The sequence below is a fragment of the Schistocerca gregaria genome, chromosome 9 (genome assembly GCF_023897955.1).
Source record: "Schistocerca gregaria isolate iqSchGreg1 chromosome 9, iqSchGreg1.2, whole genome shotgun sequence".
NCBI classification, from domain to species: Eukaryota; Metazoa; Arthropoda; class Insecta; order Orthoptera; family Acrididae; genus Schistocerca; species Schistocerca gregaria.
Genome location: NC_064928.1, coordinates 185,462,577 through 185,485,749, shown reverse-complemented (window position 1 = coordinate 185,485,749; position 23,173 = coordinate 185,462,577). Strand labels below are relative to the sequence as shown.

General features: G+C 45.6%; 1 protein-coding gene across 1 annotated transcript in view; it reads left to right on the top strand.

Moving 5' to 3' along the window:
* LOC126291778 (1,5-anhydro-D-fructose reductase-like) overlaps positions 1-23,173 on the top strand; it is a 44,964-nt gene that overhangs the window by 5,600 nt on the left and 16,191 nt on the right. The window contains exons 2-5 of the mRNA XM_049985468.1: positions 57-224; positions 10,452-10,652; positions 14,847-15,103; positions 19,240-19,399. Of these exons, the coding sequence (XP_049841425.1) occupies positions 57-224; positions 10,452-10,652; positions 14,847-15,103; positions 19,240-19,399 (786 nt within the window). The remainder of the gene's footprint in view (positions 1-56; positions 225-10,451; positions 10,653-14,846; positions 15,104-19,239; positions 19,400-23,173) is intronic.

Here is a 23,173-nt window from a genome sequence, read left to right as displayed (position 1 = left end):
AAGTTACATTATTTTGGTTGCTGGTGTACCTCTGAATATAAATATGATGGTTTCAGTCATCGACAGGCGATGTCGGAAAAGCTGTGGACGCGGCTCTCGAGGCTGGCTACCGACATATCGACACCGCCTACTCCTACCGCAATGAGAAGGAAATCGGAGACGTCCTCAAGAAGTGGTTCGACTCCGGGAAGCTCAAGCGGGAAGACGTGTTCATCGTCACCAAGGTAGGAGGGTAGCTAATATAAACAAAGCTCGCAGTTACAGACATATATAATGTGATAAGTGCTCGTTAAGGAACGTTGTTACTGCAATGGCATGGTGCACAATTGTACACATTTATATAAAAAATCATTTTACGTATGTACGTTTAACATCTCCTCCTAAGCCACTACATCAGTTTCAACCAAACCTGGGACGAATATCGCCTACCTTGTGGCAAGAGGCACCGTGCGGGTACGGACCTCATAGTGATGAGGTCAGAGACGAAAAAGTGCTGAGCGGAAGTAACTCAAGAACAGCTAGAACAGTTACAGGCATCATATGTATAGGCACAGAGGTGACAAAGGTCATGGTATAGCAAAGTTCCCATATACACTACTGGCAATTAAAATTGCTACACCACGAAGATGCTACAGACGCGAAATTTAACCGACAGGAAGAAGATGCTGTGATATGCAAATGATTAGCTTTTTAGAGCATACACACAAGGTTGGCGTCGGTGGCGACACCTAAAACATGCTGACATGAGGAAAGTTTCCAACCGATTCGTCATACACAAACAGCAATTGACCGGAGTTGCCTGGTGAAACGTTGATGTGATGCCTCGTGTAAGGAGCAGAAATGCGTACCATCACGTTTCCGACTTTGAAAAAGGTCGGATTGTAGCCTATCGCGATCGCGGTTTATCGTATCACGACATTGCTCCTCGCGTTGGTCGAGATCCAATGACTGTTAGCAGAATATGGCATCGGTGGGTTCAGGAGGGTAATACGGAACGCCATGCTGGATCCCAACGGCCTCGTATCACTAGCAGTCGAGATGACAGGCATCTTATCCGCATGGCTGTAACGGATCGTGCAGCCACGTCTCGATCCCTGAGTCAACAGATGGGGACGTTTGCAAGACAACCATTTGCACGAATAGTTCGACGACGTTTGCAGCCGCATGGACTATCAGCTCGGAGATTGTGGCTGCGGTTACCCTTCACGCTGCATCACAGACAGGAGTGCCTGCGATGGTGTACTCAACGACGAACCTGGGTGCACGAATGGCAAAAGTCACTTTTTCGGATGAATCCAGGTTCTGTTTACAGCATCACGATGGTCGCATCCGCGTTTGGCTACATCGCGGTGAACGCACATAGTAAGCGTGCATTCGTCATCGGCATACTGGCGTATAATCCAGCGTGATGGTATGGGGTGCCATTGGTTATACGTCTCGGTCACCTCTTGTTCGCACTGACGGCACTTTGAACAGTGGACGTTACAGTCCAGATGTGTTACGACCCGTGGCTCTACCCTTCAATCGATCCCTGCGAAACCCTACATTTCAGCAGGATAGTGCCCAACCGCCTGTACGGGCCTTTCTGAATTCAGAACATGTTCGACTGCTGCCTTGGCCAGGTCTCTCACCAATTGAGAACGTCTGGTCAATGGTGGCCGAGCAACTGGCTCGTCACAATACGGCAGTCACTACTCTTGATGAACTGTGGTATCGTGTTGAAGCTGCATGGGCAGCTGTACCTGTACACACCATCCAGGCTCTGTTTGACTCAATGCCCAGGAGTATCAAGGCCGTTATTACGGCCAGAGGTGGTCGTTCTGGGTACTGATTTCTCAGGATCTATGCACCCAAATGGCGTGAAAAAGTAATCACATGTCAGTTATAGTATAATATATTTGTCCAATGAATACCCGTTTATCATCTGCCTTTATTCTTGGTGTACCAATTTTAATGGGCAGTAGTGTAAAAATACACAGGGTATAAAAGGGCAGTGCAATGGTAAAACTGTCATTTGCCTACAGATCGTTCATGTGAAAACGATTTTGGCGTGATTATGCCGCTTGATGGGAATTAACAGACTCTGAACGCAGAATGGTAGTCGGAGCTAGACGCGTGTAAATCATTAGGGAATTCTATATTCCCAGACCACGGGGAACGTAGTGATCGAGGTCCATTCCTTAACGACCAAGAGCAGAGGCGTTTGCGTAGTTTTTAGTGACAACACACAAGCGACACAGCATGAAATAACCACAGATATCGATGTTGGACGTACGACGAATATATCCGTTAGGAAGTAGCGGCAAAGTTTGACGTTAATTGGTTGTGGCAGCAAACGACCGACGCGAGTGCCTTTGCCAACAGCACGACATCGCCTGCAGCGAATCTCCTGGGCTCGTCAATGTATCGGTTGGACCCTAGTCGACTTAAAACGGTGCCTGGTCAGATGAGTCCCGATTTCAATTGTTTAGTGCTGATGGTAGGGTCAGCGTGAGGCGCAGACCCCACGAAGCCACGGACCAAGTTGTCAACAAGGCACTGCGCAAGGCGTGGTAGCTCGATAATGGTGTCGGCTTTGTTTACAAAGTTCGGCTGCTTGGAGGCATTTGTAGCCATTCATGGGCTTCATGTTTCCAAACAACGATGGGATTTTTGTGGATGTGACAATGGGCCATGTCGCCAGGCTACAATTGCTCGTGATCGGTTTTAACAACATTCTGGACAGTTCGAGCGACTAATTACGCCACTCAGGTTTCCTGACGTGAATCCTGTCGATCTTTTAAGGGACATAATAGAGAGGAAATGAAAGAGTAAACCGCCTGGTAGAATTTTGCACAGAGCATAACTTAATCATAGCTAACACTTGCCTCAAGAATCATAAAAGAAGGTTGTATACATGGAAGAAGCCTGGAGATAATAAAAGGTATCAGATACATTATATAATGGTGAGACAGAGATTTAGGAACCAGGTTTTAAATTGTAAGACATTTCCAGGGGCAGATGTGGACTCTGACCACAATCTATTGGTTATGAACTGTAGATTAAAACTGAAGAAACTGCAAAAAGGTGGGAACTTAAGGAGATAGGACCTGGATGAACTGACAAAACCAGAGGTTGTACAGAGTTTCAGGGAGATCATAAGGAAACAATTAACAGGAATTGGGGAAAGAAATACAGTAGAAGAAGAATGGGTATCTTTGAGGGATGAAGTAGTGAAGGCAGCAGAGGATCAATTAGGTTAAAAGACGAGGGCTAGTAGAAATCCTTGGGTAACACAAGAAATATTGAATTTAATTGATGAGATGAGAAAATATAAAAATGCAGTAAATGAAGCAGGCAAAAAGGTACACAAACGTCTCAAAAATGAGATCGACAGGCAAAAATGAGATCGACAGGAAGTGAAAATGGCTAAGCAGCGATGGCTAGAGGACAAATGTAAGGATGTAGAGACTTATCACACTAGGGGTAAGATAGATACTGCCTACAGGAAAATTAAAGAGACCTTTGGAGAAAAGAGAACCACTTGTATGAATGTCAAGAGCTCAGATGGAAACCCAGTTCTAAGCAAAGAAGGGAAAGCAGAAAGGTGGAAGGAGTATATAGAGGGTCTATACAAGGGCGATGTACTTGAGGACATTATTATGGAAATGGAAGAGGGTGTAGATGAAGATGAAATGGAAGACATGATACTGCTTGAAGAGTTTGACAGAGCACTGAAAGACCTAAGTCGAAACAAGTAGACAACATTCCATTAGAGCTACTGACAGCCTTGGGAGAGCCAGTCCTGACAAAACTCTACCATCTGGTGAGCAAGATGTATGAGACAGGCGAAATACCCTCAGGCTTCAAGAATAATATAATAATTCCAATCCCAAAGAAAGCAGGTGATGACATATGTGAAAATACCGAACTGTCAGTTTAATAAGTCACGGCTGCATGGTACTAACGCGAATTCTTTACAGAGGAATGGAAATACTGGTAGAAGCCGACCTCGGGGAAGATCAGTTTGGATTCCGTAGAAATGTTGGAACACGTGAGGCAATACTGACCCTACGACTTACCTTAGAAGCTAAATTAAGGGAAGCAAACCTACGTTGCTAGCATTTGTAGACGTAGAGAAAGCTTTTGACGATGTTGACTGGAATACTCTCTTTCAAATTCTGAAGGTGGCAGGGGTAAAATACAGGGAGCAAAAAGCTATTTACAATTTGTACAGAAACCAGATTGCAGTTATAAGACTAGAGGGACATGAAAGGGAAGCAGTGGTTGGGAAGCGAGTGAGACAGCGTTATAGCCTCTCCCCGATGTTATTCAAGTTGTATATTGAGCAAGCAGTGAAGGAAACAAAAGAAAAATTCAGAATTGGTATCATAATCCATGGAGAAGAAATAAAAACTTTGAGGTTCGCCGATGACATTGTAATTATGCCAGAGACAGCAAAGGTCTTGGAAGAGCAGTTGAACGGAATGGACAGTGTCTTGAAAGGAGGATATAAGATGAACATCAACAAAAGCAAAACGAGGATAATGGAATGTAGTCTAATTAAGTCGGGTGATGCTGAGGGAAGTAGATTAAGAAATGAGACACTTAAAGTAGTAAAGGAGTTTTGCTATTTGGGGAGCAAAATAAGTGATGATGCTCGAAGTAGAGAGGATATAAAATGTAGACTGGCATTGGCAAGGAAAGCGTCTCTGAAGACGAAAAATTTGTTAACGTCGAGTATAGATTTAAGTGTCAGGAAGTCGTTTCTGAAAGTATTTGTATGGAGTGCAGCCATGTATGGAAGTGAAACGTGGACCGATAAATAGTTTGAACAAGAAGAGAATAGAAGCTTTCGAAATGTGGTGCTACAGAAGAATGCTGAAGATTAGGCGGGTAGACCACATAACTAATGAGGACGTATTGAATAGAATTGGAGAGAAGAGAAGTTTGTAGCTCAACTTGTCTAGAAGAAGGGATCGGTTGGCAGGACATGTTCTGAGGCATCAAGGGATCACCAATTTAGTATTGGAAGGCAGCGTGGAGGGTAAAAATCGTAGAAGGAGACCAAGAGATGAATACACCAAGCAGATTCAGAAGGATGTAGGTTGCAGTAGGTACTGGGAGATGAAGCAACTTGCACAGAATAGAGTAGCATGGAGAGCTGCATCAATCCAGTCTCAGGACTGAAGGCCACAACAACAACAACAACAACAACACAATCGAGAGGTTAGTTTTATGCACACAGTCCTGCACTGGTAACACTTTCGCAGTTGTGGACTGCTATAGAGTTATCTTATCTCAATATTTTGTCCAACGGCTTCGTGAGTCCACACCGCGTCGCGTTTCTGGACTACCCCTGGCAAAAGGAGATCCGACACGATATTAGGAGGTATTCCATGACTTCCGTCTATTCAGTTTCTAGAATAACGTGAATATATTTTCAAGATCGGAAGACTATATTGACTGTAATTGCTGATATCTGTGAAAAGTTTGTCATTTTAGACTACTGAAGACAGTGTTTTTTAAACTCAGCGGTCATTCTATTTTCGGCACCAAATGTTTAACTTTTGCTCTCTCGCTCAAGTCACGTGAAACCCGAAAAAGAAATATATTTTACAAAAGGGCAGTACAGCGTGTAACCTCCACACTATATTTTGTTTCTGTATGGAATTTAGCCCACCTTTACCTCCCACTCTATAAACGTCTACGTGTCACCAAAACTATGTCCCCACAAACTGCTACCCAACTTAAACTCGTATGTTAACCTTTCACCAAGGAGAACCTAATTTGAACTGAACTGTAACTGATCTGAATGCAGCTTGTCCTTGTATTAAATGCGCAACTGAAGTAAAACAATTACCTGGACGTAATCAAAATTTCCACTTACCTCGCGTCTTGACAACATTGTTGCATGTCGTTCGAAAGGACAACAGCAAACATCAAGCAGCCAGCGGCTAAGCTAGATTTCTATTTCCAAATAAAATTTCCAAACTATACTCAAATTGTTTCATACCACGTGGTATAATGTCGTAATGTGTAATGAAAAACAGTGGGATGAGGAGGGCAACTATTCCTACGAAACGATATTTCAAGACAACCGTTTTAGAAGGAAGTACAGGGTGATCAAAAAGTCAGTATACATTTGAAAACTTAAGAAACCACGGAATAATGTAGATACAGAGGTAAAAATAGACACACATGATTGGAATGACATGGGGTTTTATTAGAACAAAAAAAAAAGTTCACAAAATGTCCGACAGATGGCGCTGGAAAGTAAAACTTCAGTGACTGCGCATGACAATCGTCTATAAAAGGAGCCGTAATGAGAGAGAGAATCAGATGCGCCAGCAGTCGCAGCATGTTGACGTTACCTGAAAGGCGCTTTTAGTGAAGCTCTATTATCAGAATGGGGAATGTGCTAGTTCAGTGTTACGGTACTATCGCCATAGGAAGTGGATTCGAACGGGTAAAGGTCTGTCGACAAATGCAGCTGTGGCGAGAATGATTTCGAACTTGGAAGCCACGGGTTGTTTAGATGATAGACCCCGTAGTGGCCGACCGAGCACAATGCGTAATGCTGCTGAGACAGTTCAGGAATAAATGGCGACTGTAGCGGGTTCGTCTATGCACGGGGAAGTCAGCGCTCGTGCAGTCGCACGTCGCACCGGCATTCCGTACACTACTGTTTGGTTGGCACTAAGGCGTACCCTCCTATGTATCCGTACAAAATCCATCGGTATCATGAACTTGTACCTGGCCATTTAGTGTAGCGGTGGGCATTTGCGGTGTGGGTGTTTCAAAAGATGTCGGAAGATGACGATTGGTTGAGTAACGTGTTGTGGACAGACGAAGCTCATTTCACGCTCCAATGGTCTGTCAACGCCCACAACTGCAGAATTTGGGCTACCGAAACTCCTAGAACTGTCGTGGAAACTCCATTGCACGACGCGAAAGTCACGGTATGGGTTGTATTTACCACATCTACCGTTATCGGGCCTTTTTTCTTCGAGGAATTGCGTGATTCTGGTTTTGTAACGGCTACTGTGACGGGTGAGAGGTACGCCGATATGTTACAGAATCACATCATCCTCAGCCTGGCTGATAAACACCTGCTGGAACGTACGATGTTTATGCAGGACGGCGCTCCACCCCATATTGCTAGACGAGTGAAAGATCTCTTGCGCGCGTCGTTTGGTGACGATCGTGTGCTCAGCCGCCACTTTCGTCATGCTTGGCCTTCCAGGTCCTCAGACCTTAGTCGGTGCGATTATTGGCTTTGGGGTTACCTGAAGTCGCAAGTGTATTGTGATCGACCGACATCTCAAGGGATGCTGAAAGACAACATCCGACGCCAATGCCTCAACATAACTCCGGACATGCTTTACAATGCTGTTCACAACATTATTCCTCGTATACAGCTATTGTTGAGGAATGATGGTGGACATATTGAGCAACTCCCGTAAAGAACATCATCTTTGCTTTGTCTTACTTTGTTATGCTAATTATTGCTTTTCTGGTCAGATGAAGCGCCATCTGTCGGACATTTTTTGAACTTTTGTATTTTTTTGGTTCTAATAAAACCCCATGTCATTCCAAGCATGTGTGTCAATTTGTACCTCTCTGTCTACATTATTCCGTGATTTATTCAGTTTCAAAATTTATACTGACTTTTTGATCACCCGGTATATATTCAGAAAGACAGCGTAAGATTTCACGTGATCTTCACACTTAACATAGGTCTGAACAATACTATGCTTATCAAAGTGAACAATGATTTAAAAGGGGCTTCAAAATTAACAGAGAATTTCTGTAAAAATCAAACAGCTTAATCCGTTGATATGTTAATGCATGACTCAGGGTAGACACTATGAGCTGTCCGTCCCTTCATTGAAATGTTTGTTCTCTTTCTGTAGTCTTGGCAGTTGTCATACTATACACTGGTTGTAGAATATGAATATACTACCGTCGCAAGTAAATGTGATGAATAGTGCGAGCAGGCGAGGTACCACACAGACGTCTCACAGAAACTAAAAGAACAAATAAACGGATGTGAACTATGTTACGAAAAAGGAATTCAAGAGCCAAGACTGCCAACACGAAACGCAATTTTAAAAACGTTAAAAACATATGTTTTGACAGGGCACAGAGAAATTGCGTGATTATGAAACTGTCGCGTTAATATTTTGCAGCTTATGTGACAAACTTCTATGTTTTCATCATTTCCTTGGGAGTTATCACATTCATATTCATAAGAGCACTTATATCGGGCAAGGAAGTTACCTGGCCCACAAATTAGGTGCGACGATAAGGGACTCGCATCATATGGTGCATGTACCTGTACTGTCATTAATGCCGTGTATCTTCCAGTGGAAGATTTGGTTGACATGTCGCCTTCTCATCAAACGTTTGCGGTTCCTATTCGAAAACCACTTTCATTCGGCTACTAGGTGTGCAGAATCAATTGCCATTATATGTCCCTACCTCACACCTCGCTGTTGCAAACGGACGTTACACCACGACACAGACGCAAATTTGAATAAAGCAAAAAAAAAAAAAAATAGTGCCACAAAGGTGGTGTAAGCACAACTCGCCCGCTTGGTAGCGCAATACCATAACCAGTTAACCACGACACCACACCTGCAACTGGCTGCTTTATATTCCAGTTCTTCTTCTTGGACCCTTCACTGTTTCTGTTCTGCTTTTTTTCGCAGTCCAGCACAGCTTCTTCCTGTTTTCGTGCTTGATCCGTGTTAAGTTTTTTACGGTCTCTGCACTGGGCTCTCTTACCCTTAATTCTGAGGGACGGGTGAGGCTGTGCAATGGGAAGTTTCCCTTTTAAGAATGTATCAGACTGCGCTGAGGCAAAGACTGTCACAACAAGTTCAAAGATTGTTTAACAGTAACATAACTTGCCCTCTCTCTAACGTGCGCGTGAGTAACACATACAGCACTGGCCATTAAAATTGCTACACCAAGAACAACTGCAGATGAGTATTCATTGGACAAATATATTATACTAGAACTGACATGTGATTACATTTTCACACAATCTGGGGGCATAGATCCTGATAAATCAGCACCCAGAACAACCACCTCTGGCCGTAATAATGGCGCGGATACGCCTGGGCATTGAGTCAAAGAGAGCTTGGATGGTGTGTACAGGTACAGCTGCCCATGCAGCTTCAGCACGATACCATCAAGAGTAGTGACTGGCCTATTGTGAAGAGACAGTTGGTCGGCCACCATTGACCAGACGTTTTCAATTGGTGAGAGATCTGGAGAATGTGCTGGCCATGGCAGCAGTCCAACATTTTCTGTACCCAGAAAGGCCCTACAGGACCTGCAATATTCGATCGTGCATTATCCTGCTGAAATGTAGGGTTTCGCAGGGGTCGAGTGAAGGGTAGAGCCACGGGTCGTAACACATCTGAAATGTAACGTCCACTGTTCAAAGTGCCGTCAATGCGAACAAGAGGTGACCGAGACGTGTAACCAATGGCACCCCATACCATCACACCGAGTGATACGCCAGTATCGCGATGACGAATACACGCTTCCAACGTGCGTTCACCGCGATGTCGCCAAACACGGATGCGACTATCGTGATGCTGTAAACAGAACCTGGATTCATCCGAAAAATGACGTTTTGCCATTCTTGCACCCAGGTTCGTCGTCGAGTACACCATCGCATGCGCTCCTGTCTGTGATGCAGCGTCAAGGGTAACCGCAGCCATGGTCTCCAAGCTGATAGTCCATGCTGCTGCAAACGTCGTCGAACTGTTGTTGCAGATGGTTGTTGTCTTGCAAACGTCCCCATCTGTTGACTCAGGGATCGAGACGTGGCTGCACGATCCGTTACAGCCATGCGGATAAGATGCCTGTCATCTGGACTGCTAGTGATACGAGACCGTTGAGATCCAGCACGGCGTTCCATATTACCCTCCTGAACCCACCGATTCCATATTCTGCTAACAGTCATTGGATCTCGACCAACGCGAGCAGCAGTGTCGCGATACGATAAACCGTAATTACGATAGGCTACAATCCGACCTTTATCAAAGTCGGAAACGTGATGGACGCATTTCACCTCCTCAAACGAAGCATCGCAACAACGTTTCACCTGGCAACCCCCGCCAACTGCTGTTTGTGTATGAGAAATCGGTCGGAAGCTTTTCTCATGTCAGCATGTTGTAGGGGTCGCCACCGGCGTCAACCTTGTGTGAATGCTCTGAAAAGCTAATCATTTGCATACCACAGCATCTTCTGCCTGTCGGTTAAATTTCGCGTCTGTAGCACGGCATCTTCGTGGTGTAGCAGTTTTAATGGCCAGTAGTGTAACAATCAAAGTGACATGACCATCTTACCAGAGTAGCGGAGTAAACACCTTTAAAGTGCTGATGTTGTCATGATTCCCCTCTAGGGAGAGTCGATGCAGAGAGTGCGCTGACCGGAGGACCCTTCATTTCCAGCTGCCGATGATGGGCAACAGGGCGTCAGCGGTGGAGAAGTACATCAAGCTGTCGCTGTCCGCCCTGCAGCTGGACTACGTCGACTTGTACCTGGTGCACAACCCGGTGGGGATGCAGGACGTGGAGCAGGGCCGCTACCCCAGGGGCGCAGACGGCAAGGTGATGCTCGACATGGATACCGACCACGTCGCCATTTGGAAGGTAGCGTACTCACTGCGGCCGGCCGCTCTGGCCGAGCGGTTCTGGACGCTACAGTCTGGAACCGCGCGACCACTACGGTCGCAGGTTCGAATCCTGCCTCGTGCATGGGTGTGTGTGATGTCCTTAGGTTAGTTAGGTTTAAGTAGTTCTAAGTTCTAGGGGACTGATCACCTCAGATGTTAAGTCCCATAGTGCTCAGAGCCATTTGAACCACGCTGGTACTCACTGCAGGTAACGTGCCCTCGCGTACCAGTGTCCCTAACTCAGTCTGTGACACGATGGAAAACATCAAAAGCTCTGCCCACCAAAAACTTTGTTCGGAGTCTTTCGCAACGGCATAATTGAATAAAACGTTCACGGTTTCCCAGCCGCGTCAGTTCGAATAAAATCCTCGAACATTCGATGGCCATCTCCGCCATCTTCACTGACTACCGGGACTGCTATGGTTTCTCGCTTGTATTTATTTATTAATTTATTTATTTAAATGTCAAGCTCCGTAGTACCAAATTGAGGAGCAAATCTCCAAGGTCATGGAACGTGTCAGCACATGAACTTACAACATAAAAAGTAATAACAGATAAAAATAAATGTTCATGAACCTGAAAGAAAATCAGTCCATAAGTTTAAGCTAACGCTATCAGCAATACAATGAAAATCATCTTAATTTTTCAAGGAACTCCTCGACACAATAGATGGAGTGACTCATGAGGAAACTCTTCAGCATCGATTTGAAAGCGCGTGGATTACTGCAAAGATTTTTTAATTCGAGTGGCAGCTTATTGAAAATGGATGCAGCAGTATACTGCACATCTTTTTGCACAAGAGTTAAGGCAGTCCGGTCCAAATGGAGGTTTGATTTTTTGCCGAGTATTAACCGAGTGAAAGATGCTTATTGTTGGAAATAAACTAATATTGGTAACAAGAAACGACATTAAGGAATATACATATTGAGAGGCCAATGTCAGAATACCCAGACTCGTGAACAGAGGTCGACAAGAGGTTCGTGAACTCACACCACTTATTGCCCGAACCGCCCGTTTCTGAGCCAAAAATATCCTACTAGAATGGGAAGAGTTACCCCAAAACATAACACCATACGACTTAAGTGAATGAAAATAAGCAAAGTAGACTAATTTACGTGTCGAAATATCACTCACTTTCGATACCGTTCGAATAGCGAAAATGGCAGTATTAAGTCTTTGAACAAGATCTTGAACGTGGGCTTTCCACGACAGCTTACTATCTATCTGAACACCTAGGAATTTGAACTGTTCAGTTTCACTAATCATATGCCCGTTCTGTGATATTAAAACGTCAGGTTTTGTTGAATTGTGTGTTAGGAACTTTAAAATCTGAGTCTTACTGTGATTTAACGTTAGTTTATTTTCTACAAGCCATCAACTGAGGTCATGTACTGCACTACTTGAAACTGAGTCAATGTTGCACAAACATCCTTTACTACCAATTAGTGTCATCAGCAAACAGAAATATTTTAGAGTTACCCATGATAATAGAGGGCTATCATTTATATAAATAAGGAACAGGAGCGGCCCCAACACTGATCCCTCGGGCACCCCCCACTTGACAGTACCCCACTCAGATCCCACATCACAGCCGTTATCAACATTGTGAATAATGACCTCTTGCTGCCTGTTGCTAAAGTAAGAGGTGAACCAGTTGTGTGCTACTCCCCTTATTCCGTAATGGTCCAACTTCTGGAGCAATATTGTGTGATCAATACAGTCAAATGCCTTTGTTAAATCAAAAAATACGCCAAGCGTTCGAAACTTTTTGTTTAGCCCATCCAGTAAATCACAGAGAAAAGAGATGATGAAAAGGCATGATGTCATCATCAGCAGCCAATCAGATCTATCCAATGTGGCGCGCGCCGGGCAGCTGGCGGAGCTATTGGTCGTGGCAGCACCGGTGACGTCAGGTGTCGCCAGGGGGAGGCGACACGTTTGGAACTGCCGCTCCCGCGTCGCGCATCTGTCTCTGCTTTCTTTCCATGTCCGAAGCCCGTCCCCATGCTCTGCTGAGCGTGTATCCCTGGTCTCTGTTGAAATTGTTGTTGTTTAAACGAATCTCGGCCGCTTCCTTTATAACGGAGTCGCAATATGTAGACGCACGAGCCAACACTTTTGTATTTTCGAACTGCATTTTATGTCCGTTTTGTAGGGAATGCTCCGCTATGGCCGACTTGTCAAGCTCCCTTTGTTTTATATGGCGCTTGTGCTCAGTAGAACGTTCAGAAACTGTGTGAATTGTTTGTCTGATATACATGCTGCCACATCCACAGGGTACACCATACACACCGGACACTCGAAGGGCAATGTCGTCCTTAACAGGGCGCAACATATCTCGTATCTTGGGGCCGGGCCGGAACACTGATCTTAGCCACTGTTTCTGCAGCAGACGTCCTAACTTAGGAACAATTGCCCCACAGTATGGCAGGAATGCAGTCCGTTTGGTCTCTTCTACTGATTCACCAGGTGTCTTTCCTCGGCGGTCCTTGAAAGCGTTTGCGATTTCTCTTTTACTGTATCCATGTTCTCTGAAAACACGTTTTAAATTTTACAATTCAGACTGTAGGTGGTTGTCGTCAGAGATAATCTTGGCTCTATGAACCAACGTGTTCGGGACAGCTTTCTTGTGTACGGGGTGGTGGAACCTATTGGCGGTCAGGTACCGATCAGTGTGTGTTGGTTTCTGGTACACTGAATGACCAAGCTGGCGTCCTGCCTTCCGCTCAACCAAAACATCCAAGAATGATAGCTTGCCGTGCTTCTCCATCTCGACAGTAAATTTAATGTTGGGATGGACACCATTCATATGATCGACGAACTGCTGTATCTTCACCACGAGGACGATCTAATTGGTTCTCTAAGTGGAGCAGTCTCCATGATGAACGCACATAACAGACTATGGCTGTAAACCAGGCTGTAGTTCAGCCTCAGGCAGTCACTGTTCTTGGCAGTGCTGCCTCAGTCTTGAACTCACAGCATATAGCTAAATGAACATGGTCCTACTGTAGGTTGAAGATTATTTTATTTGTTTACAGAGTACCCAACATTCCCCAGGTATGTACTTATTCCTGTTCTATTTCCCCACCTCCCCCTTCCCCCTCTCTCTATCCGCCTATTCTGTCCGCCTCTCTGCATGTCTCTTCACCCCCTCTCTCCCAGTTCACCTCCTCCACATGCCTTTCTCTTCACTGATTTGCTACTCTGCAGTCTCTCTATTTGCTCCTTCATTCCATCATCTCCTACCCCCAGCCCATCTTCTCCTCCTTCCTTTCTCTGTCCATTTCCCCCTACTCTTCTCTCTGCCCATCTCCTCTTCATCCACATCTGTGTACACCTTCTCCATTCTCCTCTATGGCTGTCCATCTCTTTCTCCCTCATTCTCTCTCAATATTATCAATACCACCCTAATAGGAGACTGATGTTTCTTAACCCTCCCCCCCCCCCCCCCCACTGAATATTTTTCCAGTTAGTGTTGTGGACTGGGTGTGTCCACTCTGATGCTCTGATGAAAATCTCGCTGCCATTGAAAATGACTAATGAAGATTGATGGTATGGATGAGTAGGTTCTAGGGCAACACACACATACACAGGAAGGTGTCATCAACATATTGTGGAAAGAAAGACGCCCGTAATGTCGTAGTTTGCAGAGCCTGCTCCTCAAAGTGCTCCATGAAGAAATTTGCAGATGCTTGAGACAGCGATGATCCCATGGCTGTGCCGTCAGCCATAATATTCACCGCAGTACGTAAAGTATGTTGTCGTTAGGACGTGACAGTACAACTTAATGATTCCAGATGGAAAATGTTGCGCCAAGAGATCGAGCGTATCCTATATTGGCACCCTCATAAAATGTGACACAACGTTTAGGCTAACCATTAGGTCATCCTCTTGAGTGTCTCAAAAAATTTCTACTAGTTGACAACATGGTGTTCGCAATGTCCCAATTTTTGTGCTAATAATCGTGCCAGATGTTTAGCAAGTCTGTAGGTGGGCCAACTGATTGCACTAACAATGGGCCTCAGAGGGACACTTTCCACGTGTGTCGTTTTTCTGGGTACCCCCTCGTAACACTCTATTTGGAAGTTGCTTGCGGATGAGTCTCTGTACGAGAGTGTAGATTTGGGAGTTGGGCTGAGTGCATACGGAGCGCTGTGCTCGCCTTGTGCAGGCAATGGAGGCCCAGGTGGACGCGGGTCGCACACGCTCCATTGGACTGTCCAACTTCAACGCGCGACAGATAAAGCGCGTGTGGGAGTCCGCGCGCATCAAGCCGACCAACCTGCAGGTGGAGATGCACGCGTACTTCCAGCAGCGTGAGCTGAGGGCCTTCTGCCGCGCGCTGGACATCACCGTCTGCGCCTGGGGTCCGCTGGGCACCCCTCACATCTACTCGTTCGTCGAGAAGCAGGGCGGCGATGTCAGCAAGTACGTACACCCTGATCTCCTGGTAGCTGTAACATTGTAACCATCATGCAACTACTAGGCTTACATTGATTGTTTATTTGCAACATGCTCCATTACAAGTTCTTGTGTCACTACATGTATGTATTGTGCATATGTGTGTGGAGTGGGGTGTAATGTTTGTGTTGTATGATGATGTTGTTGATGGTGATGAGAGAATGGAGAAGGTGAAACCTGATGCCAGCAGCAGCAACAGTGTCACAACCCCTCACTGCATGACACACTGCGGAGACGTTTAGTACACTGTGTGATCAAAAGTTTCCAGACACCTGGCTGAAAGTGACTTACAAGTTCATGGTGCCCTCCATCGCTAATGCTGGAATTCAATATGGTGTTGGCCCACCCTTAGCCTTGATGGCAGCTTACACTGTTGCACACATACGTTCAGTCAGGTGCTGGAAGATTTCTTGGGGAATGGTAGTGTATTCTAGACGGAGTGCTGCATTGAGGAGAGGTATCGAAGGTGGTCGGTCAGGCCTGGCACAAAGTGGCGTTCCAAAACATTTTAATGGCCAGTTCTGTAGGATTCAGGTCAGGACTCTGTGCAGGCCAGTCTGTTAGGGGGATGTCATTGTCGTGTAACCACTCCGCCACAGACTGTGCGTTATCAACAAAAAATGTTCAAATGTGTTCAAATGGTTCAAATCACTCTCAGCACTACGGGCCTTAACTTCTGAGGTCATCAGTCCCCTAGAACTTAGAGCTACTTAAACCTAGCTAACCTAAGGACATCACACACATCCATGCCCGAGGCAGGATTCGAAGCCGTGGCAGTAGCGGTCGCGCGGTTCCAGACTGTAGCGCCTAGAACCGCTCGGCCACTCCGGCCGGCTTCAAATGTGTGTGAAATCTTATGGGACTCAACTGCTAAGGTCATCAGTCCCTAAGCTTACACACTACTTAATCTAAATTATCCTAAGGACAAACACACACACCCACGCCCCAAGGTGGACTCGAACCACCGCCGGGACCAGCCGTACAGTCGATGACTGCAGCGCCTCAGAACGCTCGGCTAATCCCGCGCGGCCATTATCAACAAGTGCTCGATCGTGTTGAAAGGTGCAATCGCCATCCCCGAATGGCTCTTCAACAATGGGAACCAAAAAGGTTAAAACATCAGTGTAGGTCTATGCTGTTATAGTGTCACGCAAAACAACAAGGGGTGCAAGACCCCTCCATGAAAAACACGACCACGCCGTAACACCACCACCTCCGAATTTTACTGTTGGCACTACACATGCTGGCAGATGTCGTTCACCGGGAATTCACCAAACCCACACCGTGCCATCGGATTGCCACATCGTGTACCGTGATTCGTCACTCCACACAACGTTTTCCCACTGTTCAGTCGTCCAGCGTTTACGCTCCTTACACCAAGTGAGGTGTCGTTTGGCATTTACCGACGTGATGTGTGGATTATGAGCAGCTGTTCGACCATGAAATCCAAGTTTCTTACCTCCCGCCTTTCATAGTACTTGCAATGGATCCTGATGGAGCCTGGAATTGCTGTGTGATAGTCAGGATAGATGTCTGCCTATTAGGCATTACGACCCTCTTCAGCTGACGGCAGTCTGTGAATCAAAAGACGAGGTCAGCCTGTACGATTTTGTGATGACACAAGTGACACCCAATCACCTGACCACGTTCGAAGTCCGTGAGTTCCTCTGAGCGACCCATTCTGCTCTCTCACGATGTCTAATGACTACCGAGGTCACTGATATCCATATCAGTAGGTGGCAGCACAATGCACATAATATGAAAAACGTATGTTTCTGGGGGGGAGGAGGGGGGAGGGGGGGTTCGGGTACTTTTGATCGCATGGTCTATTTAAATCATGGCACTGGGATAAAGTCTGGTGATCAGGAATTTGATGCTACCACCTTTCCTCCAGTTTCTAGCCAAATGCTGGCAGTGAAAATTTTTCCCACCACGAGGATACTGCCGTATCCAAAGGTCGGGTATCACCGCACAAGTGTTAATTAGCGACCTCAGCCGCGGAAGTGAGTGGCAAACATTGTTGTTGTTGCGGTTGTGATGGTGGTGGTGGCTGTGGCCTACACTATAAAGACTGCTTTCATGCAACTCTCCATGCTAGTTTATCATGTGCAAACATCTGTAGCTCATCATAACTAGTGCAACCTATGACCATATGAACCTAGTAACTGTAATTAAGTCTCGGTCTTCCTCTAGAATTTTTACTCCACCACCTCATTCCTCTATTACGAAACTGACGGTTCTTTAATGCCTCTGGTTCACTCCTTCTGATCAAGTTGTATCATGAATCTATCTTCTCCCCAATTCAGTTCAGTACATCCTTTGTAGTTATACGATCTATTTTGCTCTCTGGGTGGAGCAGTCTCTGTAATCAACTCTCATAAGAGACTAAGGCTGTAAACCAGACTGGGGTTCAGCCTCGGTCAGTCACTGTTCTTGGCAGTGCTGCTTGAACTCACAGCATATAGCTAAATGAACATGGTCCCGTTGCAGGTTGAAGATTATTTTATTTATTTAGCCAGAACATCACATAGACTACTGGAGATTGTTCCTCTGAACTGCTATGAAGTGTCAAGTGTGGATGACGGTGATGATCGCTCGTACAGTCAGTGTTGGATTTGTGTTGTTGTGGGTGGGGGGAAGGGAGCAGGTGAACACCAGTGCCAGCACGTGGCCTACAAATCTCTAATGGCCCCAAAGGGGCCGCCGAGCTCACGTCCCACCCATCGGACACATGCACTATCAACAGTTTCCCGGGCTCCCGCTCAGGAGAGGCTGAGCCGAGGATACTCAGTCTTGGCTTGGCAGCCGTTGAGAATGGAGGTGCCATTGGGTGTTACCGCCAAGTGCGAATTGCGCGCAGTTATTTGGTTTTTGAACGCAAAGGGCACTGCGCTGATTGAAATCCATCGCCAATTGACGGATGTGATTGGTGAGTCGTGCATGGATGTGGTAAGTGGCATAGAGAGTTTGCAGCTGGTCGGACCGAAATTCACAACGAACAAAAGAGCGGCAGACCGTCAATTTCTGAGGAAACAGTGTTGAAGGTTGAGCAAAGCATGCGTGAAAATCGGCGGATCACCCTGGATGATCTCTGCACGTTGGTTCCTGAGGTTTCCCGAAACACAGCCCGCAGAATTTTAACGGAAAAATTTAGCTACCGGAAGGTGTGCGCAAGATGGGTGCCACACATGCTGACTGAGGACCACATGCGACAATGAGTTGATGCTTCCCGCGCATTTCTTCACTGCCTTGCAGCCGAACAGGGCAACTTTCCAGACTCAATTGTCACGGGTGACGAAACCTGCTCATACCACTTTACACCTGAGAGCGAGCAACAATCACGCCAGTGGCGGCATCCTTCTTCGCCAAAGTCGCGGAAATTCAAACATAGTCTGCCGGTAGTCATGACAACCGCTTTTTGGGGTCAGAAATGGGTATTGTTGGTTGACTTCATGCCCACTGGGACTAGAATTAACGCTGACAGATACTGTGAGACTCTGGAAAAACTCAAACAGGCAGTTCAGAATTGGAGAAGAGGAATGTTGATTGAGCAAGGGCGTACACATTCTCCATGACAACGTTCGCCAGCACATCGCTTGGCAAACCGTTGCTCTCCTGCAACAGTTTCAGTGGAACATAGTCACCCACCCACCCTGTAGTCCTGACTTGGCGCCCGGTGACTATCACCTGTTCCCTAGGTTAAAAGAATATTTGGCCGGAAAGCGATTCAGCTCCAACAACGAGGTGAAAGAAGAGGTTCGTAACTTTCTGAACAGAATGGCGGCGAGCTGGTATGGCATGGGCATACAAAAACTGCCACAGTGTCTACAAAAATGCGTCGACAGTAATGGTGATTATGTCAAAAAATAGCTCCATGTTCAAGCCGTAAACTGATGTAAACCACTGTAGAAATAAACAGGTCTATGTACTTATGAAAAATAGGAGACCTTACTTTTGGGATTACCCTTGTATCTGATTTCCTACTTTACGGAACTGAAATACGTAAACAGACTGGGTGCTTGACCACGCTTTCCATGAGTGTCACACAGGACAAATGACACTGCTGGGCGAAAATCCATGTGAGTATATCTTTACTATTTCAGAATGCCGAGATACGACCTGCTGGGAGATCCAGTCGTGAAGGGCATCGCGCAGAAGCACGGCAGGACCACGGCCCAGGTCCTGCTCCGCTTCCTCATGCAGCTGGAGGTCGCAGTCATCCCAAAGAGCGTCAGCCCAACTCGTGTCAGGGAGAACTTTAAGGTAAGCACTCACCGGCGTTTCGGATTTTATTACATGCAGCATTCTGTAGGAAAAGACCGCTAGTTATAACGGGTACTGAGGCTGGAAGTGACGCTGGGTCATTTCAGATATTCATTCCAGATCCCCTACATAGTCATCGCTGGAACACAACCCAGCACATGGGTATGGTCCACAAAGAGATCCAATTTTTACTATCATTCTGATAGTTAAATAAGTGATATAATGAGCCACAACGAAATAAACCTACATGTGCACAGTGTAGCACAGCATGACCTCAAATTTAATGATCCATTAAAAGATAATTGTGGTGTCCCCGCAGACACCACAGTTGCTAGGTGGTAGCCTTTAAATCGGCCGCAGTCCGTTAGTATACGTTGGACCCGTGTGTCGTCACCATCAGTGATTGCAGACCGAGCGCCACCACACGGCAAGTCTAGAGAGACTCCCTAGCACTCGCCCCAGTTGTACAGTCGACTTTGCTAGCGATGGTTCACTGACTACTTACGCTCTCATTTGTCAAGAAGACAGTTTAGCACAGCCTTCTGCTAAGTCATTTGCTACGACCTAGCAAGGCGCCATATTCAGTTACTATTGATATTGATATTTTGAATCATGTACCTTCAAGAACGACGTTCATCATTAATGGATTAAAGTTAAGTACCAAACTAGCTACGTCCGCTTTCTGAATTCTAATTCCTTGTCATGTTCCAGACCTCACGTCAGTATAGTTCTTCCAACACAACAATTCCATCTCCCACCTTGGCTGTTATACAGTCGCTGTCATTTACAACACATCAGGAACTGTTTTTGGCTGTGTACCGTTTTCAAATGCTTCTTCTATCTTTCCAAGCATTAATCCCGACTTGTGACTTGCGGAGTCTGTTGTCATGGTTAACCAGATTTGGGGTGTTAATTGTAAGGGGGGCCGGATGCCCTTGCTGTCACCACCCTGAACCCCCCCCCCCTCCCCCGGGAAGGAAAGTGTGTACCCCAACTGTCTGTGTCTAGTGTAATCCATGGAATAGTGCGAATGTGCTTTGCAAATGTCTGCGAGTCGTGTAACTGAGACGGAATGTGGGGACCAGCCCAGTATTCACCTAGCGGGATGTGGAAAACCGCCTAAAAACCACATCCAGGCTGGCCGGCACACCGGCCCTAGATGTTAGTCCGCTGGGTGGATTCTATCCGGGGCCGGCCCACCTAGCCGAGTCCAGGAAGCAGCACGTTAGCGCTCTCGGCTACCCTGGAGGGTTTTCAAGTGCTACTTCTATAGTGGTACCCTCTGTGGGTGTTCACAAATTGTGTCTGTTATTTAGTTATACAGGGTGTCCCGTATAAAACCAGTGCACATTACCTTCCGCATTCTAATAAGGATTAACTAACTAAAAAAGAATATCTAACAGTCATGTAGCTATCTGTTTATAATAAATGCTGGAAGTGGTGGCCATGGGCATCCAGGCATCGCTGACTTCATGTGACGATGTTACCAGCAAGACGCTGTAATTTTGCAGGCGTGGTGTTGTCAATTCCTCTAGTAATATTCTGCTTGGAGACAGTCTTGTGTGAGAACTGTTAGCATACACTTTGCTTTCTAATGCGCCATTTAAATAAAAATCACCTTGAGGTCCAGAGGCCTCCGCTGACGGATCTGTTTTCAGGGAACACGTTGGTGATGTAGGCCATACTTTGCATGGATGTGTGAGCGGTTGCTCCATTTTGTTGGAGTATGGTATACAGTTTCTCTGCATCTGTTAATAGTGCACCGAGAGAGTCAAAGATCTCTAGACATCTGCCACTATTTAAGGTGTATTTAAAAAATATGGGGCCAATAATACACATGACGGGCAATGCACACCAAACACCTACCTTCTCTGAGTGGAGACGCTCTTCATGCAGAGTATGTGTGTTGTTATGCAACTACTATCTGCAACTTTGGGAGTTTACATTACCTGACAAATGAACCCAGGTTTCATCTGACATCAAGTAATAAAGCAATGGGGCCAAATAACCGTTAGTAACAGCCAGTTACAATAATGAAATCTTTGTTCTTTATCCTCGAATATCACCTCGTGCACCACACTGACATGATAGGCTTTTAATTTCATATTCTTTAGTACACGATGTACGAGATTCACCAACCTGCTGTGGTAACTTCATTACCCACTTGCAGGGACTTCTTGTGTTGTCCGTGCGAATCCTGTCTATAGTTTCAGGGACCCTCACTGTCAGTCCCTATTCTTCTGCACATTCTTAGCAGATCCTACAGTCCTCCATTACCTGAACAGATCTTCAATAGCGCTGGTCGTGAGGAGTTTCGTACCAAGAAACTTCGCTTAAAACATTTATTTACGTTCCTTGACGAAGCCTGTCTTTGTTTAACACCCCACAATTTCAGTTCGCTGTTCTATTGCAAACTGCCCCATATCTGTAACAACTCAAGAATACAAGCTTCTCACAACTGATGCACGAACACACAGCTGCACTCAGCTTTTCCACGTTGTTGTTGTTGTGGTCTTCAGTCCTGAGATTAGTTTGATGCAGCTCTCCATGCTACTCTATCCTGTGCAAGCTTCTTCATCTCACAGTACCTACTGCAACCTACATCCTTTTGAATCTACTTAGTGTATTCATCTCTTGGTCTCCCTCTACGACTTTTACCCTCCACACTGCCCTCCAATACTAAATTGGTGATCCCTTCATGCCCCAGAACATGTCCTACCAACCGATCCCTTCTTCTAGTTAAGTTGTGCCACAAACTCCTCTTCTTCCCAATTCTGTTTAGTAGCTGCTCATTAGTTACATGATCTACCCATCTAATCTTCAGCATTCTTCTGTAGCACCACATTTCGAAAGCTCCTATTCTCTTCTTGTCTAAATTATTTATCGTCCACATTTCACTTCCATACATGGCAACACTCCATACAAATACTCTCAGAAGCAACTTCCTGGCACTTAAAGCTATACTCGATGTTAACAAATTTCTCTTCTCCAGAAACGCTTTCCTTGCCATTGCCAGTTCTGAGGTGTGGGGTTGATCTATTATTCTGTTATTATGCGCAACAGATTAATCAGTTATGTATACTTTACCTTGTGGCTCCTGCAAGATGCAATTTCCACCCCCACACTACTACAGAAGTCAGACAGACGCTCCTAACCTTCTAAAGAGAAATGCCTGAAAAACTTTCAGCAATAAATATCTTCTGGAGTCGTCCGCTGTAAGGAAATGACACAAAAACTCACAAAATTTCTTACGTAACTAGTGGGATACTTGGGTACTGGAGTAGTGCTAGTTAGTGTAAGAAAAACATGAAACTAACGAAAATTATTATTTAGTTTGCAAAAATTCTGTGAAATCACAATGGCATTTTTAGTTATGAATTGAACAAGTTATATCCTGGTTCTTTTCGGAATGTGAAGTTACCTTTCAAGGATAGGATTCGCTAATGAAATTTCTACACAAAGTTTAAGATGGTAGTTAACTTGGCAGAATGACTGAGAGACACGCCTACTGAACATGAATAATTATCCTTTAGAATGCTGCTAGGTATGGTCAAGGCTGTCGCGTGTGAAATGCAGTGAAGTGTAGTGTTGTGGAGGAAATATGGGGCTCGTAATTGCTGTAGCGCACAGTACCGTAAGCTGCGATGACTGTTGGCGCTGCTGACAAATAAAGATAACTCTCGTTCTATCTGGATTGACCTTCGCCAATCAAACTCTCCCTATGCCTTGATGAAGTCAAGGATTCCTATTCGCCCCTAGTCTAACTATTGGCGT